At 50.1% G+C, this 13665-nt stretch overlaps 2 protein-coding genes across 6 annotated transcripts in view; one reads left to right on the plus strand and one right to left on the minus strand.

Annotated features, from left to right (window-relative positions):
• Ttll9 (tubulin tyrosine ligase like 9) overlaps positions 1 to 1703 on the plus strand; it is a 44039-nt gene extending 42336 nt beyond the window's left edge. For all 5 annotated transcript variants that reach the window (XM_075963884.1, XM_075963888.1, XM_075963886.1 and 2 more), the window contains one exon: positions 1352 to 1703. In XM_075963884.1, the coding sequence (XP_075819999.1) occupies positions 1352 to 1428 (77 nt within the window). In that variant the 3' untranslated portion in view covers positions 1429 to 1703. The remainder of the gene's footprint in view (positions 1 to 1351) is intronic.
• Positions 1704 to 3495: 1792 nt separating this feature from the next.
• Positions 3496 to 9656, minus strand: Pdrg1 (p53 and DNA damage regulated 1). The gene is made up of 5 exons (XM_075962530.1): positions 9497 to 9656; positions 8011 to 8086; positions 7037 to 7111; positions 4833 to 4913; positions 3496 to 4318 (listed from the first exon to the last, which is right to left on the minus strand). Exons 1-5 carry the CDS (start codon positions 9587 to 9589, stop codon positions 4236 to 4238), a joined length of 408 nt encoding a protein of 135 aa, XP_075818645.1. The 5' UTR covers positions 9590 to 9656; the 3' UTR covers positions 3496 to 4235.
• Between the last annotated feature and the right edge of the window lie 4009 nt (positions 9657 to 13665).

Raw genomic sequence — 13665 nt, forward strand, 5'->3', positions numbered from 1 at the left:
GAGTGATTCGGGATTGGGCTTGGCTGCACACAACAAAACACAACTACTAGTTAAGTAGAAAGGGGCTGACCTAGTCAGGCCTAGCGCCACATATTTGTAAACCCAGCCACTAGGGAGCTGAGGTCGGAGGATCACAAGCTCATGATCCGCCTGCACTAGAGTGGGTTCAAGGCCGGACTAACATAGTGAAACCCTATGTCAAGTGGTAGAGGGGTTGCCTAATATTCACAAGACCCTGAAGGTGGGGGAGAGGTGTCTCGGACCATGAGTGTTAGTTTTGAGGTGCCTGGGTGACTCCTCTCCTCGTTGCCACATCCAGCAGCTTGCCTGAATGCTCATGTTGTCTTCTGGTTACAAATGGTCGCTCCCACAGCAGACACAGACTTTGGAAAATGCAGATGTTTATGGGAATGAAGATGTGGTTGATTTGCAGGTGCTCAGATAGGCAGAGCAGGTAGAGAACCGTATCTGTAGAAGTCTCTAAAATTACTTTCTGATTTCTAGTCGAGTGTTTGGTGGTAAATGGAGGGAGCTGGCTGAGGAGCAGACAGGGGAAAAAGGCTGATGGAGGACAAGATAGGAATGTGTTTGGGGATAGTAGGTGAAAGGATCAGCAAAACAAAAACAAACCTGGGACGAGTCTAGAACTCCAAGTAAGGGTTTAGCTGAACCTAAAGATTTGGCACAATGAGTGAGCCAAGCGTTAAAGCAGGTTCCCTGGATCACTTTGTCAAGGATGCACAGGGTGTGATGCTGAAGCTTTGACAGCTGGGACAGCCTGGGAGACAAGCGTGGAATTGGAGTTTCTAAGTGGGAAGCAGGAATCTCCAGGTCAGTTCTTGTGGCCATGGTGTCAGGTCATTCCAGCAGCACTTACGAGTATCATATATGTACCTGGCTAATATTAAAGACTGGTGTTGCCTTCAGAACCAGCTCTGAGACCAAGCAGGGAACAGGTTACCTGGTGAATGTATGGGGAGAGGCAGCCTTTTGGCGAGGACTGCCTAGGACACACTTCTAGGATGCGCTGGGTAAGGGATGAAGTTAGCATCAGGCGCTGTAGGCTTTTGTGTGTTTTCATCGACAAGGACAATGTAGTCTAGAGGATCAGTTGAATGTGGCTCTGGCACCACATAACCTGGGATCCACTCTCACTTCTGCTCCTCATGCAACTTGGGGTCACTGACAACCTAAGTCTCCTGGCTACCCACCATCCCTGTGAGGGCTCAACAAGCCATCTGGGCCAGCACAGGAGTGGACCACCCATGGCCATGAAATTCCTGCTGCCCCCTCCCCATACCAGTTAGTGGGTATACAGGCCACCCCAACCAACACTTCACGTTCTTTCTAGGATGCGTCAATGATCGGAAGGAGCAGCTGAGACAGTTGTTTCGATCCCTTCAAGTGCAGAAGAAAGCTCCTGGCTGACCCCAGCAGGAAGGAGGCCCTGGCAGGTGCCGTCCTGGCCTCTTACAACAGGACTCCTCTGGCACAGCATACCTGTTCTCACCTCCCTCCAGCCTGGCAGCTATTTTAATGGAGAGGCAGCCTCTGGTTGCTTCTTGGACCAGACACCCTAGACTCCCCACTTTAGCACCGCCCCCATCTCTGAAGCAGGGACAGTCAATTCTTGGGACTTGGGGGGGCTCATCCTTGACAGATTGTTGACTGGGCCCAAGGAGGTCAAGCAGCAAGTCCTGCCTCCCAGAGAGCATGTCTAATAAAGCATGGGCACTGAGGCACTGAGCACTGAGCCTGGTTCTGGATGCCACTGGCATTTTGATGTCGCGGTCACGGTGAAGGGTCCGTTGGGCTAGGAAACTTGTCTTTAAGCTATGATTGCAAAGTAAATGATTTTAGATTGCCCGTTGGAAGCCTAGGAGGGTGCCAAGCCTGTCCTTTGCGATGCCCTGATTCACAAGAACCCGGCCATGTGAAAACCACAAAACTAGAGCTTCCTGTGTCTCAGATGGAAAGAGACCTGGGAAGGCAACACTGCTTAGCCTGGGGCTCTGGGAAATCCCACCTCTCATTTGAGGCTTTGTGATTTAGGAAAGGGAGGCTGACAGGCAAGGTCACAAGGAGTCAGGCGCTTGCTCTGCTCAGAGGCCTCCTCCTGGTCTAGATAGCCGTGAGCCTGAGCTGGGAGACAACTTGCTCCAAGGAGAAGGGGACTGGGGGAGGGAGGGGTCAGGTAACTCTACCTACCTTCTGGGCAGTGTTTTCACCTACAAACGCAAACCTGAATACCTAGAGCCTGAAGGGAAGTCTGGGAAAGAAACACCAGCAAAGCAAGAAGTGAACCAACTGGCCTTGGGAGGCTGGGAGCTGAGCCACCCTGGACAGCCTGCTTCCAGAGCCCAGGGGTTTCCCAAACCTCCAGGCATGGGCTCTAGGTTCTCAGTTCCAGAATACAGGACTACAAAAAAAAAAAAACAAAAAAAAAAAAACAAAAAAAAACCCCCCAGAATACAGGACTGACAGGCTCTTTGGCCTTGCATCCACCCTGGCAGGTAGGCAGAAGCAATATTCCAGGAGAGAAACTGTGTGCCAGGCCGACCTACCAGGTGGCTGCCATCAAAGTAAATTCTGCTGGGTTTGTATTCTAAGGTTCAAAGCTCATGAAATGGTGGGTACAGTAACACCCTCCCTTTGGCCTGGCAGTTTGTCCTGAGGGAACTACACAGCATCTATAGTCAGTAGGTCACACACTGCTCAGCCCTTGCTTTGCTCGGCCCACTTCACGGTTCAAGAACCTCCATCAGCCTGGGCTAAGCCAGCACCTTGCCCTCTGAAGCTGTGGTCTTCTAAATAGAACCTAGCGCAGACATGCAGCTTGGGCTGGGTCTGTCACAGGAACATCTATAAAACCCAAAGAACAATACAGCAAACACGGGCCAAATTTGCCTTACAATAGGTATTTTTCTTGTTTAACATAGGTTTTTCAATATTCCCCAAAGGCGTCATCAACATTTAAAGTGTTTAGTTTAATTCTAATTTTTAGTTTAGTTTTCTTTGAGACAGGGTCTCTCAGCACCCCTCTGGCTGTCCTGTCTCTGCTCTGAGTGCTGGGATTAAAGGTATGCGCCACCACACCTGACTAGTTAATTTTTAAAGACTAGTATTTGAGTGTTTTGCTTGAATGTACATGTGTGCACATGTACCTGTGGAAGTTAGAAGGTATCAAGTCCCCTAGACATGGAGTTATGGATGGTTTGAAGCCACCATGTGGCACTGAGAACTGAACTTGGTCTTTTGAAAGAATGGCGAGTGCTCTTAACCCAGAGCTACCTCTCCAGCCCTTCCTCTTGCAAGAAACCAGCTTGTTCCTGATATAACTATGGACCAAAATGCAGCAGAGGAAGACAGTGGCCTCTACCTGTCTACTCTTGATGCCATGCACTTCAAGACAAGAGCCACCTCCTTTCTTAAGTAGCCCTCTAATGAAAGGGCTGGGTCCCCGATGAAGAACTGAGGGAGCTGACAACTCAGAGCTGTGGTTTGCTCAGTTAATGTTTATTGAACCTCAGGGAACAGAGGCCAGTTTCGCTCTCACACCACACTCACCCTGTGAAGTCAGGCCACCAGGCCAAGCCCTGCTGTCAGAGGCCGCAAAGGATGCTCCACGTTGAGTCCCACTAGAAAGGACACGGCTTGCCTGCCCTGAGCCAGTATTCTGTAAGGTCTCCCATCTCCAGAGCAACCACACAGGGTGATTGACAGCACCTACTATGGAAAGCCAGCAGGAAAACGGACAGGACTGGAGCACTGGGAAAATGTGTCTACCCTGCAGCTGGTGTGGGGCTTCACACAGAAGCCAACCGTCAGTCTCCTGCTTTATTCCACCGTCACACACACTGCCTGAAAATGCCTCTCCATGCAGAAAGCTGGAATGAAGCCCCCAGTCCGTCCTCTCCCTCCACCCCAGCCACGCCCATCTAAACAGCAGGCTACTGTTGGGAAGTGTCGGCTGCAACATTCTCACCCCCACACACCTACAGATGGCTGCCAGGTCTGTCAATAGGTCTTGTGTCCACCAAGCTCTGGCAGCCAGGCCAAGCACACAGAACAGGCTAAGGGTTCTCTCTTGTCACAAAGCAGCCACGCAGTACAGAAAAAGATTTGGTACAGAAGCCACATTCCTGATGCCAACCCCTTAAAGAGACAATCCTATCCTTGTGGGTCTCAAGCTGCAGGGGCCTGGCCATGGGTGCCCCATCCTGCTGTTTTGAGTCTCATCCTTTCAAAATGACCTTGAGGGCTTTAAGCTCATCCTGGTTGAGGGGGTTCAGGTTAAAGCCCTTCAGCTCCGGCTTTCCTGTGAGGAGAAGATAGTCATGATCAAATTGGGCCCCTGCTGCCCAACCTACTGCTGACTCTGGAGCCAGGCCCAGGATAGTAGCTAACACTGCATTAACAGTGCCAACTCGGTCCGAGAGGTGCAGGGCTGGGCCTCAGATTCTGCAGTGCACAGGCTGACATAAGTCAACACTGCTCCTGGCCAAGAACCAGCAGAGTCATGATCTGCACACAGACCTGCAATCTGATTTGCTTAAGTTTACCCAAATTTAAGCTCTGACTTCTGACTGAAGCCTTCTGAGTTTCTCCTGTCCTAGCTATGCAAGGTTCCCACACTATGCCAGATGACCCCGGCAGCTCTTGGTGCCTGGAAAAGGATAAGCCCCACAAGCCTCCATGTCCTAGCTCTGAGCAGCTGCAGACACCCACGGCCCCCTTGCCCCACTGCCCCGCCGAGAGGCTTTCCACACCTGCTCTCTATCGTTCTTTCAATGGTTTCCCCCTGCCCTGCTCCCACCCCTGTAGGCCAATACCTTGGGCCTCAAAGAGGCGGTTGACTTTCACTTTCAGTTGGTTCCGGAGTCTTTCTATTTCTTTATCCAGGTGCTCCTGATCTGAAAAAAGTGCAGCAGGCAGACAGGACAAGGTTATATTACAGAGAGGGTCCCCAGTATCCACCTAACACGCTTGAGAGCTAAGGCTTGTAGCACACAGGAAGGAAATGGTGACCTCAAAGATCAGCTGAAAAAGTGTCCAGAGGGACACTATCTTAACTGCCCAAGTCCCCGAGCTTGCCCAGAATAAGGCCTGGCACTCATACTTATTCAAAGTATGCTAGTTGGTTGGTTGGTGGATGGTCAAGAAACTTTACAACCCAAGTTCCATCAAGGCCCTGTGAAAATGTGACCTAAGTAGCCAAGGGAGAGCCTACTGCTTTAGCATAACCTGGATCTGGTCAGCCACGGTGGACGGGAAGCCAGCCTACCATCACCACAGACCGCACCTGAGAAATGGTGGTACGACAGCACAGGGACCCATCAAAGCTCCATCAATCCACCGGGAGGGACAGTCTACTCAGTGAGCCCACTGCCTAGCCTCATTTCCCGATGAGGAAGTCTTGATTAGCCACGCTTCATGGCCTTGGTAATGGTTTTTATTTCTAAGTGTAAATAAGAAAGTGTCCTATGAACTTGTTCAGTCTAAATTGATTTGGGGAAAACCTGATGACTTCCTAGAACCCCTATTTGTGGGTCAGCAGGACCCAAATCCTGAACTCAGGCAGTGACCCAATTTTCAGCTGCATAGTCTCTGGTCCATTACCCAAGCACAGTAACCCTTAAATTTTAAAAATAACTTGAAAAATGTATTGCTATTATTGTGTGTGGGTGTTTAGCTTGTATGTACGTTTGTGCACCATGGCATGCCTGATGCTCACAGAAACCAAAACAGAGTGTTGGATCCCCTGGAATTGAAGTCACACCAGTTGTAAGCCACTATGTAGGTGACTGGAACTGAGCCTGGGCCCTCTGAAAGAGCAGCCAGCGCTCTTAACATGAGCCATCTCAACTGTAGGGACATGAAACACGACAGCTCATTCAGGAGCTGGGCAGATGGCTCAGTCAGGGCTTGCTCGCCAAGTGTGAAGGCCGAGTTTGAATCTGCAGCACCCATGTTAAAGGCCAGGCATGAACTGGGCAGTGGTGGCATACAAATTCCAGCACTTGGGAGACAGAGGCAGGCAGATCTCTGAGTTCAAGGCCAGCTTGAGCTACAAAGTGAGTTCCAGGACAGTCAGGATTGTTACACAGAGAAACCCTTTCTCAAACTGTGCCATCTCCACCAAAACAAACAAACAAACAAACAAACAAACAAAAACAGCCAGGTATGGCTGAACATGCCTGTAACCCAGCAGCCCTAGAGGACGGAGACAAGCACATCCAGAGAGCCTGCTGGCCAACCAGCCTAGCCTAAGAGGTTGGGAGACCCCACTTCAAGACAGTAAGGTGTTGAACAATAAAGGAAGACATCCTGTTCTGACATCTGCCTGTACATACCACAGTGTAACACACACACACACACGTTCAAGCAAATGCTCACATATCCAGGCCCCTTTACAGCTATGGATGGCCTTGACCAATAAGGTTTTGGCAGAGTGACTTTACTTTAAAACAGAAAGCAAAGACCTCACATGAAATAAGTCCTTCACCTTTCCCCAGCCTGGTATACAGCTATAAAGCCTGAAACACTACAGAGATGCTAAATGACCAGGGGACTACGCTACAGGGCCACTTTCGAGCATCTGGGAAGCTGCTTTTGTTGTTGCTGACTATTCTGTGTGAATGTATGAATGTGGCTGGAGCACAGGGGTCAGCTGGAGTTGGTTCCTCCTCCTACCATACGGGCCCTGAAGTGAACTCCGGGCATCACCGGGCACATTTACCCGCTGAGCCATCTCACCAGCACTCTCGGTTTTCTTTCCTTCCTTTCGACTTTTTAATGAGGAAAACAGAATGGGATTTTAAGCCCCATTTGTCAAATTTTTGTAACTCAACCGACTTCTCACTATAAACAATAATGCTAGACATTATCTCAGCTTCCCAACTGTGCTGAGTAGATGCCCATTTACAACTCCACAGCACAGCTGCCTCTCAGACTGCCAAAGCATGACTCTCAGTGCTGGGTCATGGCTGTGGGAGCGGAAAGCAGCATGTCCTTGACCGTCCCCAAGACAGCTTACCTCTCTGGATCATTTCCTTCGTCTTAGGATGAGGCATTTTGATGAACATGTTCCCAAAGCAAACCATCACATCTTCTGAAATAGCAAACAGACATTTCTTCAACATGTTTTGTTTCTTCTTTCTGAAGCACCGACTGTCAGGTATTGTTTAGATGCTAAGAACACAGCAGAACAAGACAAGTCCTGCCCTTGTGGAACTCGGAGCAAAAGGTGGGGAATTAAACAGCTGTTTTTCCACACACCACTAAGAACTACTATAAAGAACAATCTGTTTAAGAGTGACGGGAAACGGTAGAGAGGTACGAGGCCTCTTTGCAGCTGTGACATCCAGGCAGAGAACTGAGGAAAGGGAGGACATCGCCCCTAGACACCTGGGAAGAGAGAGCCAGGCAGAGGAATGGCAACAGCTGGAGTCGGCAGTGCTTTGGTTTTAGGAACAACCAAGAGCCCAGTGAGTCAAGCAGCCAGTGCTCTTCATTATGGCCTGAACGCTGCCCATCTTTCTGGAACTGCCTCATGTTGTCCCCTGCTTGCTCACATCGTCACAGCCACAGCCACCTGGCTGCATCTAAGGAGCCCCATTTCCTCCCTCCTAGACAGTCTCAACACCCACTCACAGCCAACTCCATCTTTGGCTTTCTCACAATCTTCAGCTACGTGTTTACGCTGCCTTTCCTCATGTGAACATAAGGGCAGAACTATCACTGCTTCTATGTGCTGTGAGCACTCAGTATCTGCCATCAGTGAGTGATAAGCTAATGGCCTGTCACTGAAGTGAGCAGCTAAAATCCTGAGTCACAGCATATGTCTGACCTGCCACGATTGCTTGCTCTTCTCCACAAGCTGTCTGAGTTTCCTGTGAGGCTGAGTCACGCAGTCCCAGCCTCCTGCCTGGTCTCTACCAGGGACAATAAAGGCCTTCAGAAGAGAACCGAACCAGATTCCAGGGCTTCAGTGAGGATGCCACAACTTACCAGAGACGCTCAGGTCCTTCTGTAGGGCCCTCAGGCCTTCTCGGTTCTGATTCCTCTTGGTGTCCAAGTCCACAATCTGAAAACAGAAGCAGGTAAGAACTCAGCTGAACCTCCTGCTCCAACCTGAAGAGACAAGGTGTCATTCCTGGCTAACTCCCAATGTCCTGCCAACATGGACAGACTCAGGTGAGAATGTGCTTCTTCACCCACTCAGCTGCCAGCTCCTCAGCTTGTACAGGAGCCTCCTTCCTCTGGAACAGGTGTGAGGGAAAAGTTTACCAATTAGGAATCATTTGTATCATCCATTCAAACTCGAGCGTGCACCCAGGCCACCAGGGAGTTGAGTGTCTCCTCTGGACAGTGATTATTGACAGGCTATTGTTGGTAATTCTGACAGTCTCACCAGACAGTCAACCATACTGAACTGGAACAGTTATGGAAGGATACCACCATGACAGCTACTCAGGAGGTGACTCTGGGGCTGGAGTATACAGGAATCCTGGGGCTTGTAGGCCACCATAGACCACAAGGAGTAATTAATTACAACAGCTTTCGGAGGCCATTGCCACTGTATATTTCTCACCCCATGACTTCTCTACCATGTGGTCCAAACCCAGATTATCTGGATAACTAAACAAGTGATTCTCAACCCGTGGGTCTTGATCCTTGGGCTCGAACTACCCTTTCACAGGGGTCGCCTAAGACCATTGGAAAACACAGATATTTATCTTACAATTAATAACAACGGCAAAATTGCAGTTACAAAGAAGCAACAAAAGTAATTTCATGGTGTGGGGGGGTCACCACAACATGAGGAACTGTGTTAAAGGATCGCAGAATTAGGAAGGTTGAGAACCTGTGTTTTAAATGGTTCTTTGCACGCTAAGGAAGCAGCCAGTGAAAACTTTTAAAACCTAAATCTCGTGCATATCTATAATCCCAGAACTGAACCTGTGTTTTAAATGGTTCTTTGCACGCTAAGGAAGCAGCCAGAGAAAACTTTTAAAACCTAAATCTCGTGCATATCTATAATCCCAGAACTCAGGAGGCTGACAAGGGCAGACCACGGATTGTTAGAGGACAGTCCCAAGATGCATGAGACCCTCTAAAGTTTAAACCAACCTATCAATCAAAATCCAATGATAACATTCTCCAGCACGAACACCGTTTAGAGACTCACCACTTAGCTTAGAACCAGAGCCAAGCCCCCCTTTCGGATCTACGAGGCGCTCCAACACTCCCCCACCCGCACCCCCGCGACGTCACCCTACTGCCCAGCCAAATGCCGCTCGGGTCTAGGCAACCTAATTCAGGATGGGGATCAGGATTGCGTTTGGAAACCGGTGTCGGGGAAGCCGCCTGCAGAGGATAAGGATCCGGGGGAGCGGTAGGGGCAGGGCGAAAGGAAGGCGACTGCCCAGCGGAGGAGGCGCTCGCTCCGGGACCCCGCGCGCTTCCGTACGGAGCTAGCCGCCGCCTCTCTCACCTGCCGCTTGTCCGACAGCACCGCCTCGGCCAGTTCTTCCACTTCGACCAGGTACCGCAGCACCCGCTCCGCTTCGGGGGACAGCATAGCCATAGGCAGTTCCGAGATCTCTCAACACTGCCTCAACGCCACTCCGCTCCTTCCGCGCACGCGCCGCGCTGAGGACTTCCGGCGCGCCTGCGCGGTGAAAAGAGCACGGCCTTTGAGGGGTGGCGCATGCGCAGCAGCGGGGCGCCAGAGGGGCGGGTCGAGCTTTGGGAGGGGGACAGGAGCGCCCCCTACAGTCTCTGACGGAGCAGCGCAGTGCTCTGCTTCTTTCCTCTCCCTTCCTTTAAAGGGCACTTGAGCACTCCCACATTGTGCCAGGTTGGGTGTCGAGAATGCATAAACATCCCGACGAATAAAACATCCCTATGTTTTATTTAGAAACGTCATCACAGTGGGAAACAACGAACATTGATGGCAAAATAATTTACATATTATGAATGTTAGAGATAAAGGGCTTTGGAGACACAGAAATCCTAAGTCCTGTTTAACGACAGCAAGAAACCGAGTGTGGCAGAGAGACTTCGATTTAACTGGTGACGCTTTCGGCTTCCAGTTTGTAAATAATGGGTGATAGGAATTCCCCTCCTCCGCCCAACTCTCTTTCTCTCCGACAGATGGAAAGGAAACGGTAATCATTTAAAACTTTATCTGGCCGCTGCGTTTGTTGAAGCCAATGTGAGACCCACAGAAGAAGCTGAAAACTGTCCAGGGTGAGCGGATGAAGTGTCAGTAAGAGCTGAAGCATGAATTAGGTTCCAAGTCTTCCCCGAGGAGGTAGCAAAACCAGAGGGGGTCCTCCAACGTCTTATTGCACAGTTGCAAAGCTGGGGGCTCAAAGGTGAAACCCGGTGCCCTTGTGCTTTGCCGTGTGTGCTACTGGAACTGACCCAGTGCCTCCCACACACTCAGCTCTGCAACTGAGCTGTATCCCAGTTCGTTTTCTTTTGTGTGGGCGTACGTGTTGTGTATGTATGTGGTGCACACATGTAAACGTGGGGGTACCTGTACCCATTGCGGAGGCCCAGAGTAGGGTGTTAGGTGTCATCCTGTCATTCTCCATCTTACTGTCTTGAAACAGGGCCTCTCATTGAACCACCTACTCATTTTTGGGCTAGGCTGGCCAGAAAGTTCTCTGGATCTACCCAATGCTGAGGTAACAGGCACACACAGCAGGTGCTTGGGATTCGAACCCAGATCCTCATTCTTTCAAAGTGAACACTCTTACTCACTGAGCCACCCCCGCCCCAGCCCTCTGGCCCAGCTCTGCTGTTCACTTTTTTAGTCTCCCTTATTGACTCCCGGAAACTTAGGCCTTTCATACACTACCTCACTTGAATTTCATGGCCACATTTGTATAGACAGGATCATTACTGTTTAGCTTACGGCTGCAGGCTGCGGCTGGGAGGAGGGCAGGTCATACAGATCTGGGTCTGGGGTACGCTCTGGGCTCCACCACACAGCTGTCTTTGAACACTCTCCAGCTGTGGCTCAAGGAGCCCAGAAGCACCTCCACTTTGCCTGACTCTGGGCTGCCTTCAATTCCCAGAGACTGAGCCAGTTTGCTCTGCAGCTGCCTGGTGTGGGGAAGGCGGAAGCTTCATTAAGATTCCTCATGGAGGGTGAATTTGTCGCCAAACCCAGGATGTTTTGTGTAAACACCTTCTGGTTTAGAAATGCAGGCACAAGCCCTGTGAAGGAAGTGGGGATATTTGCCAAAGGAGAAAGGAGCCTTTCCAGGAATCCCTGGGGCCTGGACCCTAGCCCTGGCTCTCTCCACCTTGGGGCCGAGGATGACTGGACAGGCTGACACCTCTGACCCCTGCCAGGTGGGCCTGCATGGAGAGAATTAGGGGAGGCCCCATGGTAACAGTTTCTTGGCTCTGATCATCCCTCAGAGGCTATATCTGGTCACTGGACATTGGAAAGGAGGTTACGATCATCTTCAAGAGTAAAACTGAACTGATTGTGGACTCTGGGACATCTCTGATATTTCCTAAGTATTTATGTCATAAAAATGTAGCAATTTCCAAAACTCAAAGAGTCTCCTATGAGCAAAGGCAGGTGTGGTGCCTGCTTTCAGGCTGGGGGAGGAAGCGGACAATCAGGAGGTAAACAAACAAAGGTAAAAAGTGCAAGTAAGTCTTGTCAGGTGCCCCAGCATTGAGGAGCGGAGAGGGAGTGATGCAGGAGTTATTGGGATAAAGTAGTCATGTAGTGGAATTTCATTTTTATTTTAATAAATAAAGCTTGCCTGTAGTTCAGAGAATAAAACAGTCACATTGGCCAGCCTTACAGACTAGGCCACAATAACATACTATTATTATTATTGGGATTTTTTGGGGATTTTTTTTGTTTTTGTTTTGTTTTTTTTTAGTTTTTTGAGACAGGGTTTCTCTGTAGCTTATGAACCTGCCCTGGAACTAGCTTTTGTAGATCAGGCTGGCCTCGAACTCACAGAAATCTACCTGTCTCTGCCTCCCAAATGCTGAGATTAAAGGCGTGTGCCACCACCGCCCGGCTATTTTTGGTTTTTCGAGACAAGGTTTCTCTGTAGCTTTGGTGCCTGCCCTGGAACTAGCTCTTGTAGCCCAGGCTAGTCTCGAACTCACAGAGATCCACCTGCCTCTGCCTCATAACGCACAATTTTAATCCCAGTGGCCACATTAGTTTGCCATAGACACTGGGCGGGGCATGCCTTTAATCACAGTGGTGCCCACCTTTAATTCTAGAACTAGAGAGAAATATAAAACGGGAGGGGACAACTCTCAGTTTCATTCTGAGATTCCTGGAGGCAGGGTCGCCATTTCGGACTGAGGTCAAGGTAAGGGCCAGTAGCTGGCTGCTTTTCAAACCTTCAGGTTTCTCTCTGAGTTTATATTCATCGTGCTTCACAGGGTGGGCTTCTCTGAGGAGGGGGTGTTAGAACAGACGTGTAGGGGAGGTGAGGGGAGTGGCTATCTGGGTGAGCAGAAGCAGCATTGCAGGCAGAGGAGTGAAAAGACCCGGAGTGAGCATTTGCCCAGTTGGGGAACAGCGAGGTTTTAATGAGAGTGGAACAGAATGGGTGATGAAGAAAGGTAGGAGATGAGGCCAGAGAGGTGAAGGAGGCACTGGAAATATATGACTGGAGAAAAGAGGTGTCGATGTCCATGAGGCCCTCACGGGGCATCTTCTGCACTCCCTGCTGCCCTGACCTGTGACTTGTCTCTGCTCGCTGATGCAATCAGTGGTGAGTACCAGGTGTGGCCTGCAGAAATGAAGCTCTAGGAAGAGGAGGGAGGGATGAGTGATGGCGTCCCCAGTGTCTTTACTCCTCTGTGGGGTTGTCAATGATGTTTCTCATGTGGAGCTGTTGCATCCATTCAGAGAGTGAAGGACCACTGGTCACGACTCCCCTACTAGCCCTTGGCCCAGTGGCCCTTCATTCTCTGAATGGATGCTTGTGCCTTCAAGTTCAGTAGTTGGGAGTCAGAGGCATTTCTGTGAGTTCAAGGTCATCCTGGCTTACATAGTTTCCCTGGGCCAGCCAGGCCAACATTGTAAGACCCTGTCTCAGAAACAAACCAGAAACAACAAAATAACTCATGTAACTTCTGTCCACGGTGGAGCAGACGGAGGTCAGCTGAGTCTGCGTTTGGGACCATGAGCTTTCAGACTGGTGGCTCAGGATAAACTGTTTATTCCTTTTGAGGTGACAATGAGGTTTGTCTTGACAGACCTTGGCTGTCCAGTTCACTGCTGTATCTCTAGACCAAGAGCGTGCATGGAGCAGCCACGCTCAGCCAGTGATTGTGGCAGAGGCAGCCCAGGAGGCCAGTAGGTAAGTCCAGGCTGGGTGGCCACATGGCTGGTATATTACAGAGGCAATTTAAGCTCTAGGAGGGTGACCCTTGTTCCTCCTCCTCCTTCTTTTTTTTTTCTTTTTGATACTGTTTTTGAGACAGGGTTTCTCTGTGTAACCCTGGCTGTCCTGGAACTTAGGACTCAAACTCAGAGATCTGCCTGTCTCTGCCTGAATACTGGGATTAAAGGTGTGTGCGACCACTATGCCACCAGCCTCCTTTTGTTCCTTCTTAATCTAAAGAATTCTACCCGAGGGGCTGGAGAGATGGTTCAGCGGT

The sequence above is a fragment of the Microtus pennsylvanicus genome, chromosome 2 (genome assembly GCF_037038515.1).
Source record: "Microtus pennsylvanicus isolate mMicPen1 chromosome 2, mMicPen1.hap1, whole genome shotgun sequence".
Taxonomy (NCBI): domain Eukaryota; kingdom Metazoa; phylum Chordata; class Mammalia; order Rodentia; family Cricetidae; genus Microtus; species Microtus pennsylvanicus.